This window comes from Musa acuminata, chromosome BXJ2-3 (assembly GCF_036884655.1).
Source record: "Musa acuminata AAA Group cultivar baxijiao chromosome BXJ2-3, Cavendish_Baxijiao_AAA, whole genome shotgun sequence".
Taxonomy (NCBI): Eukaryota; Viridiplantae; Streptophyta; class Magnoliopsida; order Zingiberales; family Musaceae; genus Musa; species Musa acuminata.
The window spans coordinates 4,619,405-4,633,418 of NC_088340.1; the positions used below are offsets into that span (position 1 = coordinate 4,619,405).

At 44.5% G+C, this 14,014-nt stretch overlaps 4 protein-coding genes across 7 annotated transcripts; 1 reads left to right on the plus strand and 3 right to left on the minus strand.

Moving 5' to 3' along the window:
* Window positions 1–109: 109 nt before the first annotated feature.
* Window positions 110–4,872, minus strand: LOC103977482 (putative U-box domain-containing protein 42). The gene is made up of 4 exons (XM_009393005.3): window positions 4,106–4,872; window positions 2,351–3,383; window positions 1,901–2,210; window positions 110–1,818 (listed from the first exon to the last, which is right to left on the minus strand). The coding sequence occupies exons 2-4, from the start codon at window positions 3,377–3,379 to the stop codon at window positions 218–220; spliced, it is 2,940 nt and encodes a 979-aa protein (XP_009391280.2). The 5' UTR covers window positions 3,380–3,383; window positions 4,106–4,872; the 3' UTR covers window positions 110–217.
* Window positions 4,873–5,023: 151 nt separating this feature from the next.
* LOC103977483 (chitinase-like protein 1) lies at window positions 5,024–6,476 on the minus strand. 2 transcript variants are annotated; one of them, XM_009393006.3, is made up of 4 exons: window positions 6,323–6,476; window positions 5,888–6,247; window positions 5,648–5,801; window positions 5,024–5,571 (listed from the first exon to the last, which is right to left on the minus strand). In XM_009393006.3, the coding sequence occupies exons 1-4, from the start codon at window positions 6,360–6,362 to the stop codon at window positions 5,139–5,141; spliced, it is 987 nt and encodes a 328-aa protein (XP_009391281.2). In that variant the 5' UTR covers window positions 6,363–6,476; the 3' UTR covers window positions 5,024–5,138. The 2 variants fall into 2 exon arrangements, with proteins under 2 accessions (XP_009391281.2, XP_009391282.2); XM_009393007.3 differs by lacking the exon at window positions 6,323–6,476 and having other exon boundaries at window positions 5,888–6,296.
* A 766-nt stretch (window positions 6,477–7,242) lies between these two features.
* LOC103977485 (uncharacterized) lies at window positions 7,243–8,832 on the plus strand. Its single transcript, XM_009393008.3, has 5 exons — window positions 7,243–7,692; window positions 7,782–7,839; window positions 7,920–8,003; window positions 8,088–8,229; window positions 8,366–8,832. Exons 1-5 carry the CDS (start codon window positions 7,293–7,295, stop codon window positions 8,654–8,656), a joined length of 975 nt encoding a protein of 324 aa, XP_009391283.2. The 5' UTR covers window positions 7,243–7,292; the 3' UTR covers window positions 8,657–8,832.
* Window positions 8,833–10,070: 1,238 nt separating this feature from the next.
* Window positions 10,071–13,999, minus strand: LOC103977486 (phosphatidylinositol 4-kinase gamma 7). Of its 3 annotated transcripts, none has more exons than XM_009393009.3 (2): window positions 13,756–13,999; window positions 10,071–12,611 (listed from the first exon to the last, which is right to left on the minus strand). In XM_009393009.3, exon 2 carries the CDS (start codon window positions 12,324–12,326, stop codon window positions 10,380–10,382), a length of 1,947 nt encoding a protein of 648 aa, XP_009391284.2. In that variant the 5' UTR covers window positions 12,327–12,611; window positions 13,756–13,999; the 3' UTR covers window positions 10,071–10,379. The 3 variants fall into 3 exon arrangements, with proteins under 3 accessions (XP_009391284.2, XP_009391285.2, XP_064954541.1); XM_009393010.3 differs by having other exon boundaries at window positions 10,071–12,631; XM_065098469.1 differs by lacking the exon at window positions 13,756–13,999 and adding an exon at window positions 13,566–13,717.
* Window positions 14,000–14,014: the final 15 nt, after the last annotated feature.

The window sequence follows — 14,014 nt, forward strand, 5'->3', positions numbered from 1 at the left end:
GAGAGGATTAAATACTAAATATCATATTAATTAAGTGATTATTAGACTGGATATCAATTAAGTGATTCTTCCACCGTTACAGGGAAGCTAAGAGCAAACCACCCATTCTTTCATCTCTTCGCATCATCTTGGTGGAGTCAAACATATCGAACAAGACATATGTCTCTCTTCCCAATCACAATATATCAAGTTTTCATGTGTAAATTGTACATAGATCTCACATAACAAAACTATTAGTAGAGAAATTAAGGATCCTATGCAGATGCCTCAGTATGTTCTCAGCCATCTTCTTGGTGTTGCCATCTCCTCTATGGAAAGCAGATACCAGCACAGTGGTTAGTACCTTGTCATGGGAGACTTCCCTGGATAACTTATCCCCTCCCTTCTCCAGGAACCGCTCCACCAACCATAGAGCTCTCTGCAGCACCCCTTCCTCCCTGTGCACCTTCAACACCCCCAACACACTCCTCACTGCACCGAGCTCACTCAGTGCCCTCACGCTTCCCTCCGCGTCCACACCGTCATCCAACAGTGTAATGATTGCCGACAGTGCTGCCTCCACAACCTCTGGACTCTCGCTTTCCAGGCAACCCAGCAGCCTCTCCGCAGCCCTCGACTCCAGTAAACAGAAGGTGGTGGACGAGGAGCAGACACCCCTGTGCGTTGGGCAGCACAGCAGCGTCATCCTCCCATCTCTCTGCGACCCTGAAACGGATTTGGCGAAGAAGCTCATCTTGGTGGACTTCTTGATATCTGCGGGCGGCCTTGACAGTCTTGCAGACTGGGAAGAGAGGTTCTGAAGCCCAACAGCTGCTAACCTCTGGACTTCACTGCTTCCCCCTGTCCTCACCAGCAGATCCGTGAACACCGATGTCAAGTTCCGAGAGAGAGCCATGTATAGGATCTCCTGATCGAACAGACTGGTAGTGAACCTCACAAGAACGCCCACCAGACCCTCGAGGTAGTAGCCTGTGTACCTGGAGCCGGTGGCTCGTACCTCGCCTCGCAGGATCTCTTGTATCCTGCTAAGGATGATGGGCACTGTGCCTTGATGGAGGAGAGCTAGATTGAGTGGTGCGTTCTGGTGCGGGATCTTCGCGATCAGATTCACCGACACTGCTTGCCTCTCTGTCATCCGATCGGTGTCGTAGTTCTTGACGAGGCCCTCCGGCTGTCCCTGAATCTTGCAGAGACCGGCTGCGATCGTGTGGCCCATATGGGATGCAAGAACGATGAGCATCTTGGCAGCGACAGTAGCGAGTTCCTCCATTGGAGAATTGAGGAACTCGATGATGCCCTGGTGTACCTCGATCTCCTTGATCACTGAAACGACTGTGGCCAGAGGTTTTGGGAGTTTGGTCAGGAAAAGCAAGATCTTGACGAGGTTCACGTTCAGTTCTTGCTGCGTGGAGTACTTCAGCAGGTGGACGATGTTGTAGATGGAGTAGTGCGAGGTGATGGTGTGGCCATGCTTGTTCACCTGTATCTTGTCCATGTCAAGATCTGATTCGAGGATATTGGCAAGGATTGCAGCAGCCTCTTCCTTGGATTCCAAGGGCTCGTTCTGGATTCTGCGAGCAAATATCTCTTCGATCATGATCGGGACAACGCCTGCATCTAAAAGCATCTTGCCGTTCGGGGGGTGGGATGAAATCTGAACCAGAGCTCTAAATGCTTCCTTCCTGATAACAGAGCTCCCGCCATTGACCATCTTGATCAGAGCATTGGAGGCTCTCTCTGCAACATAAGTTTTCATGTCATGCTCAAGAACTATCTCTCCGAGGTAGCTCACCATCTCCGTTTGCACCTCCTCTGTACCTGTGTTGATGCAATACAGTGTGATCAGGAAAGCCAAAGAAATTTGTCGAACTGAGATACTATGAGACTATTGTTAATCTACCGTCAATGAGATGGTCCAAAAGGGGTTCCACAAAACCATTTTCTGCCATGCATTTGATGTTCTTTGGCAATTTCTCCAAGTTCTTCAGAGCTTCCTCTGCTCTTTCTGCTGCGAAAGGATCAGCATCCTTGTTATATTTCATCGTGATGAGAATAAGAATACCTCCGGGAGTGCGCCCAATTTTCTCCAAGAACAGTTCGGATTTTGAGAGTTCTAATAAGAATGAAACAGCTGCATGCCTTTCTGGAGAACTATAGCTAGACATCATCTTGATTGTTCTTGTGAGGGCTCTTGTCCTCGCAATGATAACCTGCAAATATGATCAAGATTAAGCACAATCTGCATTTCATCAACCGAAAACAACAGATTCGATGCAGGGGAGATGCTAGCCACCAACCAAACTCTTCAAAAGAACAAGAACAAGTAGATGAGAGGGAGAAGACAGCCAACCTTTCCATCTTCATCCTCAGCTAGTACACGTAGAAGTTCCAACGCCTCACAGCGCACGGTCATGCTCTCATGCTGCAGAAACTGTGTGAGTAGCCCTGTGATTCCTATGGTGTGCATCTGCTCCTTGTTGAATCTTCTGCTTTGACTCAGAAATTGCAGCTCTTTTATTGCATCCAAAATCATGGCTTCTGAAGTAGCTAATGATAAGGCACTGCTGGCAATCCTTATCCTTGTTGCCTCATTTCTTTCCTTCCACTCTTTTATGGTGTTCCTCAATGCTACATTGCTGCTTAAAGCTGCTTCCTTTACATCCATCCTTGTGACTGGACAAACTATGTTTTCTGAAACATCTATGGACCTCTCAAACCACTCAGCTATAGCTTCTCTATCATAGGTTAGCCCACTTTCTATGGTGACAGGATCATCCATTATTTTCTTGGTTAATGGACAGAAGAAGCTCTGGTATGCAGGTTGCAGAGTGTCTGCTAAATGTGGAAGAATGTTGGAGGATTGGCGATCATTTCTCTGTGTGCCATCATACATCCCTAGAAGATAATTTGCCATAGGGGGCATATCACCACTTTTGTTCTCCCTTTGAGATTCTGAAACCGAACTTGTCCCTTCCCTCATTTCCATTCTTGGTGTGAATGCATTTTCCAGCTTGTTTTGATCTGTGTCACATTGCCCATTTATCTGTAGGCCAACATGTATCATCTCTCCCGAGAGTGATTCCATGGACAGTGGTATGTCTCTAAGGTCATCTGCCATGCTTCTGATCACTCCCTCAAGCTGTTTGATGAAGCTGTTGACCTCATCATCCGGGACTGCCTGAGCTCCATTGCTGCATTTTGCAACAAGCTCTGTTGCGATATCGACTTTAGTCGACAAAGACAGTAGGAAATCAGATCTACTTGGAGGAGTATTTCCTGCTTGCTTTGACTCTGAAATAGGAGGAGAGGTGACATGGGGAGGGCTTCCCAGCTCCATGGAATTATTATGCTCAGCATCCTCAGTAGCAACTGATGACATATCTCTGATAGAAAATAATAGTTGGGAAATAGAGATCTTAGAGAAGATACAATTATTTGTTGTGACATATTGCACTCTAGCAAAACTACTTCAAGAGAGTACTGTAAGTGAAAATTGAAGATGATACCCCTGAAATCTAACAAAAGCTTGGAAATCCAAAACTTCTGTACTTCAACATGTGCAGCTCAATCCAAAGTTACTTGAAACTTTTCATATCATGAAGGGTAGCGGTGAAGCTCCGAGACTAATCAGTGATGATGATCATAATTATGATGAATCACATGTAAAGGACATTGATCTAAGGACATATGAAAGAGAACTGATGCATGAAACAAGCTCCTGTCCTTTGTCACAGGAAAAAAGTGTTTCAAGAACATATATATGTGGCTCATGTTTTGTAATATGCATTGATTACTAAGGTAACAGCTTTAACACTAACTTTTGAAGCTTTAGCAATCAATACACAATTCATATAGAACAGAAAAGAAGAAGAAGGAAAGAGGAAGAAAGAAACAATAAATGGATAAAACTCTGAACACTAGATTACGGTTTTCTTTTTATCTGACTCCATATTAAGCATTTCCACATGAATCTTTTACGATATGAAGTGTCTGCTGTTGGATATATACTTGTTGTGTCTTTTGATGCACAATCTGTTCGTGAGCTATTATAAGACTGCAAAACAGTGCAAACAAAGCACAGAAATGAGAGATTAGAGATACATACAGACATTCAATTTATTTATACCGAAAGGGTTGATACTGGCAATCTGTGAAGAAAGGAATTGGCACTTGCAGACTCTGTTCCTCCTGTAGAAGAACCAAACTGCTCCTCACCCAATCTCAGTTCTGAATGCATCTGCAGCAAGGTTTTAGGAGGAAGTCCATGTTGAATCAGTCAGAAATACTTTTTCCAGCTTAGGATGCAGCAAAATATTTACAACTGGATTTGAGTGGGTTGACTTTAGATGCAGCTATGAATTCCATTCTGCTATAAATTATGTCAACCGTGCTTTCATCTTGCCAGGGCACAGCATTACATATGGATTTCAGTTGAGCAAAAGAGACGCAAACGTGCATGCAAACTTCTGCTCCATTCATGTTCTCCATTTCCCTCTGCTAATGTTCTTGTCTTCTTGTTGCTTATTTTACTTGGTCTTGTGATTTATATTTTGCTTCTCAGAATCAACTTTGAACATGTAATCTCCGGACCAAAATTGCCAGGTCAAAAGCTGTTGAAGTAGATCTATAGGAGGAAGGTCATTCTAATACTATTCAGTCAGAATCAAGAGAAATCTAACATATAGATCTTGGACTTTCACCAGAATCTTTCTTTGCTCAGTGAGGAGCTCTTCAGATCCTTCCTGTCTTGATGGAACAAATCTCAAGACTCGGTATAATTTGAAGCTGTCTTCGATCCTCATCACAGGAAATTAACAGGCATTTGACTTGTTCTTTCAGTTTAAGAGAACTGCGACCTTCCCAACCATAAAAGAGCATGAGCTCACCATTACTTGGTTGAAGAAAATGTCAACCATCAATCTGCCTTTGTCCATTTTATATGGGTTAGTGGGCAGCAGATAAGATTTCGGTCATTCTGATCTCATGGATTTAGCTAATATGATCATTATATCTTTACTGAACATTTACTTGCAATATTGTCATTATATTTCTCATACAAATTCATGAATGTCACATCGTTACGTAGAAGAAGTGTTCTCGGCACTTGGGAGAAAGATGATCGATCACTCGAAATGATGTCAAGTACTGGCCGCCGTGGGGGACGATGTGGAGGATGCGGTAGAAGGATCGAAGGCCTCTTGCTCTGCGCAATCCAAATTATCGCCGGAGGACTGGCGGCCGATGCCCATCAGGTCGAGGTAATACTGGTAATGGGATATGATGTTGTTCATGGCATCGATGGAGCCCTGACCACAGACCAAATCCCCGTAGAGAACGTTCATTGTAGCTCCGAATCCAGGCAGCCTTTTCGCCAATGTGTCGTTCTTGGTGGGCTTCCACTTTCCCACAAACACATCGTGGGCGGAAGGCTGCTTCTTCTTCTTCTTCATGGGCGTCATCCACCTGTAGATCGCAGCTTGGAAAGCTAGGGTGGCATTCTGCTCGAGATACTCGGGATGGTTGAGGAGATCAACCTTCAATCCGTCCCCGATGGCTCCGTAGTTGTAGTTCCTGGGTATCATGGACATAGGATCAAACAGTTGGCGATCGTCAACTGCAGCACGGGAACACGAACGCTTGGAGGTACCAGTAAACGGGCAGAGCACCGCGGCCGTAGTAATCGACTCCGGGCGTGCATGGGTAGTCGTAGCTTTGGTCGCAGTAGGACTGGCTCGGGCTCATCTCACGCTTGTAGCACAACCCCCATGCGAGCGGACCACCGGTCGCAACGCCATATCCACCTGCAAGAGAGGCAAGCCGGCCATAGGCAAGTCAGAGCAGAGAAAGAAGAGCACAGAAGGGTTCGGCGGGGTGGATGAGTTCGTGCATGATGTCTTGCTGCCGACGTGGCCGAGGAAGGCGGCGACCTCTTTCATCTGCATCTGCTTGCCGCCGGTGGTGCCGAAGCCGAGCGGCTCGTACACGGCGGCCGCGGTGATGAAGGAGTGGTAGTCCCAGAAGCCGACGGCCTGGGCGACTGGGGCGTTGCGCTTGCTGAAGAGGTCCTCGAACTGGTACACCTGGAAGAAGTCCGAGATGGTCTCGTTGCAGCAGTACACGCTCGCCTTGCACTCCCACCCCTTGTCGCAGACCTTCGGCTTGGCCGAGGACGCTGCGTGAGCGGACGCGGCCGCCACCAGCAGCAGCATCCACACCTCCGGCGACAGGCTGTTCCCTGCCATTGTGTCTGCAACCGATGGAGACTTAGCTTTGGTCGGGGAAGAGATGACGATGAAGGATACATGAGAGGAAGAAGATATACGAGAGAGAGGAGAAACGAAAAGAGGGTGGAGAGGTGGCATCAAGATGGCAGCATCTGAGCTGCTGCTGGGCCTTCCGGTGTAGCTTTGCTTAGAGTGGAAGGGGGGCGAAAACTGGTCAGAGGTTTTGCAGTGTAAATGATGGCAAAAGGATGTAATATTCATCATCTTCTACACTTGTATTGGAAGCATTCTCTATTCTTTTTCTTGGATTACTCAAAGAAAATAATAATCTAGTCACAATTTTTTTGTATTATGTTTTAATAATATCAAAAAAATACTATAATATAGTATAAAAGTATTATGTTATAATATTTTTTATTGTGCTATAATGTTAACATAATATTTCATTGTAATTTATACTGTGTTCCCAAATGTTCGACGAAATGCGTGTGAAGGGAATAGATGATGTTGTTGACGAAGGTGCTCTTCCTGTTCTTGCATTCTTTGCAGTGAGAACAGCGAAGAAGATTCTTCTTGTTTTGGCCTCGAATGAGTCGATGTGAAAAGCTCACCACATTGTGCGGCAAAGGAAGAGAGATAGTAAATCCTTGTCAGTCGAGGCAGCAGGTCACGCATTGAGTCCTGAAGTAGAGTTTAAGCTTGCAGAACTCGGACCTACACGCAAACCAGTGACCATTTTGCCGGTGATGAGAGGAGTGATCCCATCGCATGGTTTCTTGTTGCTTGAGCATCGATAACTCATCACATGAAAGAACAGAATTAGAACTTTCATGCAGATTAATGGTTGCTGGGAATGCATATCAGCAGATTAAAGGCTCCTTGGCACTTTCATGAAGAGCCAAAGAAGCTTTCACTGATCTACCACGAAGTCCATGTCCTACCGAACCAGAGCAGGACATGGCACCTGATCCCAACCCATTTATACACACACCCTTAACAGCAGAGTTGCAATGAAACATCCCATGTTCAGCCGATTCAATTGCAAGATTCTTGTCAAGAGCTGGAAGAATGGGAAGGCATGTGTTGGAGAGAAGTCCGATGCGGAGTTCGCAAGGGAAGAGCTCGCTGTCGAGGCACCTACAGAGAGTGTACCCGCTCGGCATTCAGAAGAGTTGCTCGATTCTTAGCCTCTCGTCTCTTTCCCTGTCGCAGAATTCAAATGCATCTTCCCTCAACAGTTCCATGTCCAGTTGGGACCCCAAGATCCCGGTGTCGGTCCACAAGCTCTTCAGCTCCTGGGAGAACTCGGAGCTCTTAGCTGGTGTCATCGGCAAGGGAACACTGGGACTCGATAGGTTAGGGTCTTCGGAAGGCAGGGAAGCTTCGGCGGATGATGAACTCAACAAGGAGGTGGAGTGTGCCGAGCCTGGGAGTTTGAAGAGGTGTAATTGGATTACCCAATCCAGTGGTAAGCTACCATCAATCCAATCCACCTATAACATGAAATGTTCATGATCTTACAAACTTATAATTCCAAATTGCGTGTTCTATCGGCAGATGAAGTGTATGTTTCGTTCCATGATGAGTGTTGGGGTGTCCCAGTTTACGACGACAAGTAAGCATTCTAACCTCAACATCTGCAAATCTTTTGTGGACTTAAGAGCCGAAATATTGATTAGATGTGATCGTTTACAGTCAGCTCTTTGAGCTGCTTGCGATGTGTGGAATGCTCATCGATCACAGCTGGACTGAGATTCTGAAGAGAAGAGAGATGTTCAGGTCTCCACTCGACGAGTCTAATCTGTGATCTCATGTTCGTTGCCTTCTCCCATGCGATTGCTGATGAACATTTGATTGATGCAGGGAGGCATTTGCAGCGTTCGATCACATTCTGGTTGCCAAGATGGAGGAGAAGGAGATCATGGAAATAAGTTCCAACAAGGAGCTCATGCTGGCAGAGTGTAGGGTGAGATGCATCGTAGACAATGCCAAGTGCATGCAAAGGGTGAGCGCCGTCATAAGAGTAGCACAAATCGTCCTCCATTAGCAAGCTAAAAATCTGACACACAGATGAAACACTCGACGACAGTAATCATTTCAATCCATTTGTGTGTTGATTCTTCTTCTTCTTCTTTCCGCAGGTGGCCAAGGAATTTGGATCCTTCAGTGCGTACATATGGGGTCATGTGAACCGCAAGCCCATGGTGAACAGATACAAGTATCCGAGAATTGTTCCTCTGAGGACGCCGAAATCGGAAGCCATCAGCAAGGATTTGGTGAGAAGGGGGTTTCGCCTCGTCGGGCCGGTGATCGTCTACTCCTTCATGCAAGCTGCAGGAATAGCCATGGATCATCTCGTCGACTGCTTCCGGTTTGGTGACTGTGTGAGACTTGCAGAGAGATCATGGGGCCTCTCTAACTTGGCTATGTGACCAGTAGGATTGACAGCAGAGTGTTCTTCTTCTTCTTCTTCCTCCTTTTCTTCTGCAAAGTTTAGAGTGATTAGCATGAGATTGCTTTCACTTTGGTGTTGGAAATAGCAGTACTGTGAAGCTTAGATCTTATTAAGCTTAGTGTTATATCACAATCAGAGAGTTTTAAGATTCCATAGATATGAGTACCATCATGGATAACTGCTTTGTGTTGATTCTTGAAGACAATGATAGTAAAACTTTCAATCTCTTATACAGATGTTCAACTTGTTCAATCCATTCTTTTGGCTATCGAACTGACATCAAGTAATTACCAGAGTTGATACCAAAGTTGCTGGCCTTCAGCTGAGATGAACTGTTCTTGCAGAAATTTGACATGTTGAGCTCCATCAACTCCATCTTTGCCATATCTTCATATTTTTAAGGTTGATAACTATTGATACATATGTAAACCCAGTTGGAGACTACTGTTCAGAGTTGCATTGAGAGATCAGCAGTGGCATAGGATGCTGATAGAGTGACTTCATATGAATCAGTATATGACATAAAATAGATACTTAATTCATTATGCATAGAATCTATTGATACTGGTGAAGTATAAAATGGGAGATACATCACCCCTGTAAGATCTTCCAAACAGTTGAAGTGTGATTGGGAGGTGTTGACACTGCTCGAGACTGAATCGTTCTGACCATGGTAACCCTAAATTTAATTGCAATGTCTCAGATGAGAGTGACAGTGAAGAAGGCATTGGCAAGAAGATTAAACAAGTATGACACAAAGCTACTTTATGCTTTCAGTGCCTTCTGCAAGAAGTGGTCATAGATTCTTCATAGCAAATTAGGTTTCCTGATTTCCATGATAACCTCAGTTCCAGAAGGTTGTATACAATAGAATGCTTTCTAGGAATTCATGGAAACACTTAAATCCAAGCTCACAGCAAATATAGAAATTGAGGGAAACCTGGATTATGCACTTGAATTGAAGATGATTCATCTTCCTTTGGAAACAAATGATCCCCTGTTTACATGAAATCCATGGAAAAATAAAGTCTTCAAATTAACATTTACAGGATTGACCAAATGGTATCATGACCAAAGTCATTTGAGAAAGATGTGGTTCACATATGTAATAAATGCAAAATCTGATGCAGGAAATCTAGTTTAAAAGAAATACAAATTTAAGATTTTGGAAACTCACTTAACCAAGAATTGTCTTTTTCACAACCTGGAAGCAAAGCAGCCCGGACTCACCTTCCCTCGGTTGCAGATTTGAAGCCTTTGAGTCTATATATGAACGGCACTGTCATTGTTGGAAACCCACTGATGATGTAGCATCACATTATAAACCTAAAGAAACATGAACAATCTGCCTAGCAACACATTAAACAATCATCATCGTCTTGCACTAAAACTATTGATTTTAAAATACTTATTTACCTATTCCTATCTTCCAAAATGGCATTTAGTACGAGACAGGTACGCTACGAAGGCCATCTGTTTCGAATAAAAGACACTTGAATACCATGGTAACAGTCATACAAAGACGTAGCAACCTCAACATACAAGAAAGGTCACCTTAGTCGGAATCCCCAAACTATGTCCTTGACCCACGATGATCTTATTCTAAATCTGTCATTCACCATTATCTGCACTACTGGTGATAGCATAAAAGACGATGACAGCAACCGACCAAGACGTTGCATCTTCCATTTGTCTCCTACTCAAAACTGGCAAGAAGTGCCTAGCCTCTGCCTCTGCCTCAGGCCAGAAGCACCACACTTCCGACCATGGAATGCATTTTGCAGCAACTCCTGGAACTTCTCAAGGAATGCAGCCCACTCTGACTCTCCCATGTCTGACAGCTTCATGAAGCTAGCACTTGCCGGAAGCTGCTCATTTGCACTCCCGTACCCACCCTTAAACCTGCTGCTCCCACCGATATTAGTTTTACTACTTGAAAGCTTCAATTTTGGAACACCAGCTGGATACCACTGACTTTTGTCGGCAATGCGAACACCCTTCAATGATGTGGATAACTTTGAAACTTTTGGAAGATGATCCCAAACAGATAGGGAGCAAGAACTTCTTTCAACATTGCCAACTTCGTTGTCATCACCAACATCCTCTTCCAAGCTCTCTAGCTTCGAAAATGGATTTCTGGAACTGCCCCCCTTGAATCCAAAGTTACAGGATGGTGCTGCTTTTGGCGTCATTGTATGAGCATCTTCACAGTCAATGTCAAACTGTATCATATCATCATCTACATTATCAGGTTCAGGAGAAAAAACTTCTCTTTCTGCCACCAACCTTCTTGCCTCTATGCAGACAACCTCCAGCTCGCTTGGCTCCTCTTCCATGCCTCTGAATTCCCTGCTCATCATCTCACCAATCTCTGCTAGACAAAATCCAAATGCAGCTGCTTCCTTGAGAAAAATTGTTGAGAGGACCAACACCCGAAGGCATGCTTCTCGGATCATAGGCAGCTCCATGCGAAGCATCTCGGAGTCCCTCATTGGATCAAGGTTGGCGATGTACTGAAGCTCTTCCTCGGAGAAAGGGATTGATGATTGTGGCCAGTGGATCCATTCAAAATAAGGATCCTCCAAATTCTCGGGCAAGCAGAGACCATGATCTATAGGAACTAATTCCATCTGAGCCTCAAACTTACCATCCCCACCATCAATTTTCCTCACCAAAAGGTTTCCCGCGTGCCTGTCCGTGTTGAAGATTCTAACATCAAGTATCCCAATCTTGTGGACAGCCGCCACAGAGAAGCTTGAGGTTCCATGGTCACTAGCATCAAAGTCATGAGAAATATACTGCTGGAATGATGCAATCTTGCTGGCAACATTTGTCTTTGTACAGTAAGATTTAGTACTACCATTGCAATTAATGCCTTCATTCACATGAAATACTGAATGTGTGATCTTGATAAGGGCTGTTGGAGGGACATTGGCAAAGTGATTATAGTCCAGGAGGTACGCTGCAACCTCCCTGAACCCAGTCTCACCAACTCGCACAGACCTTTTCAGCCCTGGTTGCCCAAGGGATTTCCCAACAAACCCTTTTGGATTATTTGGTGCAAATGGCTCCTCATCTGTGGGCTTCACAATGGCAATGTTCACACCTTTTTTGTTCCGGAAGTAGTATGCACCACCAAGCCCACTGTGAACTGGTATCGGATCAATACCACAGTTAATAGCCTTCACAGCATCCTTAACAAGTAGTTTTATCTTATTACAGTGGCTTGAACATCCTAAAATTTCAATTGGACCACTCTGATCCCTTTGCTGAAGGTCCTTCCCAGTCGGTGATAGGCATGGAGTGGAGGAACTCCTGTGCAGGAAATTCCTTGTGAGTAGCAATGGGGAATCATTTCGCACAGCACTAAGATCATTTTTCAACACGAGGTCACCAAATGTGAGAGAACTCTCCTCGGTTGGCACATTGAGAGCTAGCTGTAATCTCCTTTTCACAGTGTGGACATTGTCCTCGCGATCCAGTTCAATGCCCAAGACAAAGCCTGTCTCTGTCTGGACAAACACACGCCTCCGTGCACCTGGCTTTCCTTCACTTTTGGGGTTTCCAGGGTAGTCACTGCTGAAGGTGCGATTCAAGACTGCAACCGCCATCTGGGTCTGAACAGGGCTGTCCACGTTAGGAGACATGGAGTGGGGAGGATGCTGGGTTATCAAAGTGAGAGGCAGAAGCAAGTAGGATGGACTTCCTCTTTCTCTTCTTCTCCCTTGGGTGCACGCCGAACACAGAGGCTGATGCAGTTACAGAGAGAAGAAGATATGGTGCACGATCGACCATGAAGCGAGCAATGGATGTTGGAAAACAACCAGTTCCTTAAAAGCAGTGTCGAGCAAGGAATGAAAGCAAAAAAGACGGTCTGATCTCCCCTACTGAGAGGAAGCCATTGCTTAAGGATTGATGTAAAGAATCAAAACCTGTCAAAGAAAATATCAGACTGTTATGATATTAGAAACAACAAGATCTAAACCAATTTACAGATAACACACACTATTTTGCATGTCAATTAACATGATGCTAAAAAAAGTTCTTTTCCACGGTTGATAAATTAATAGTTGGAGGGGGAAAAGTAACTAAACTTTCATTTATTTTTTTTATATTCATCCATAATCTACAAAACCTAGTAAAAGGTAAGAGCACAACAACAGTTGGAGGGGGAAAAGTAACTAAACTTTCAATTTTTCTATATTCATCCATAATCTACCAAACCTGATAAAAGGTAAGAGCACAACAGAAACAATATATTTCAACAACAACAGAGAAAAAATCGTTTATGGTAAAAAGATACAAGAATTTGCAAGGAGAATCCTTTTTTTAGTTGTTACTGATGGTAAGTAGCGAAGAAAATCCAAGGAAGCGTACGTACAGGAAACTACCAACATGACGTGCAATTATTCGCCGAAACCAAACAATCTGTTCATGTTCTTGCTCCAATACATGTACATGCGTACAACAAAAGCAACAAACGGAGAACAACCCAAACTATTTGCAGAAAGACAAAGCCGTAACAGTGAGATTCCCAAAGAGAAAGGGAACAGTGAGTGATGATCGGCATCAGAAAATACTTTAAGAAGTGAGAAATATAGAAGCAAGAAAACATCAAATTGTTATCCCCAAAGCGGCTACAAAGTTGTTGCAGAATCAAAGGCCTCAAAAACCCATCTTTCTTGGAAATAAAGAGAAAAAATCGATTTTTTTTACCATATGAAAGAAACAAAAGAAGTAATTGATACGCTTTTGAGAAAATTATGAAGCAATTGCAACAAATTGCATGAACTAAGTAGTGATTACTCTCGTACTAAAAAATAGATCTAATCACATAACAACAGATGGAAAAAAAATAGCTAGCCACATCGAACCCAAAACCCTACCATTCCCAACGATGAATCTACTCCAACCCATGAGGTTCATTCATAATGCCCAAGAACTGAACGAGAAAACGAAGAAAACCGCAGAAGCTTTTCAAGAGCCGACTAGTGTCCGGTCTAGCGAACCGTACAGGTCGATGCAAGATCCAAAAAGGAAGACGAAGATAAGGAGGAGATCTCGCGCAGAACTCACCCCCCAACCAAACGAGCGACGGATCCGGGATATCGGGTGGATCTGACACCCGGCGACGGAGATCTGGCCGGAAAATGGGGCGGAGCTCGACTGTCCGAGCACCGGACCCGCGGGCCACGACGAGAAACGTTAATCGACGGCTAAGATCCGAGTACCGGTTCCATCCGACGGTCCAGATTCAAGCTCTCCCTTCTCTCTCACCCCCTCTCGCCCTCCTTTTCTCGTCCTCCCCCGTCTTCCGAATCTTTGCCTTTAAAAT

Excerpts from the sequence above, each read along its gene's own strand:
- LOC103977482 (XM_009393005.3), bottom strand. The coding sequence starts at position 3,379 with ATGTCATCAGTTGCTACTGAGGATGCTGAGCATAATAATTCCATGGAG. Across the intron at positions 2,211-2,350 it reads CTGAGGATGAAGATGGAAAG|GTTATCATTGCGAGGACAAG; the intron begins GTTGGCTGTCTT and ends TCATATTTGCAG. Across the intron at positions 1,819-1,900 it reads TTTGGACCATCTCATTGACG|GTACAGAGGAGGTGCAAACG; the intron begins GTAGATTAACAA and ends GCATCAACACAG.
- LOC103977483 (XM_009393006.3), bottom strand. The coding sequence starts at position 6,362 with ATGCCACCTCTCCACCCTCTTTTCGTTTCTCCTCTCTCTC. Across the intron at positions 6,248-6,322 it reads TTTCGTTTCTCCTCTCTCTC|ACACAATGGCAGGGAACAGC; the intron begins GTATATCTTCTT and ends CATCGGTTGCAG. Across the intron at positions 5,802-5,887 it reads CGTCGGCAGCAAGACATCAT|GTGGATATGGCGTTGCGACC; the intron begins GCACGAACTCAT and ends CCTCTCTTGCAG.
- LOC103977485 (XM_009393008.3), top strand. The coding sequence starts at position 7,293 with ATGGGAAGGCATGTGTTGGAGAGAAGTCCGATGCGGAGTTCGCAAGGG. Across the intron at positions 7,693-7,781 it reads TTGGATTACCCAATCCAGTG|ATGAAGTGTATGTTTCGTTC; the intron begins GTAAGCTACCAT and ends TTCTATCGGCAG. Across the intron at positions 8,004-8,087 it reads AAGAGAAGAGAGATGTTCAG|GGAGGCATTTGCAGCGTTCG; the intron begins GTCTCCACTCGA and ends TGATTGATGCAG.
- LOC103977486 (XM_009393009.3), bottom strand. The coding sequence starts at position 12,326 with ATGTCTCCTAACGTGGACAGCCCTGTTCAGACCCAGATGGCGGTTGCA.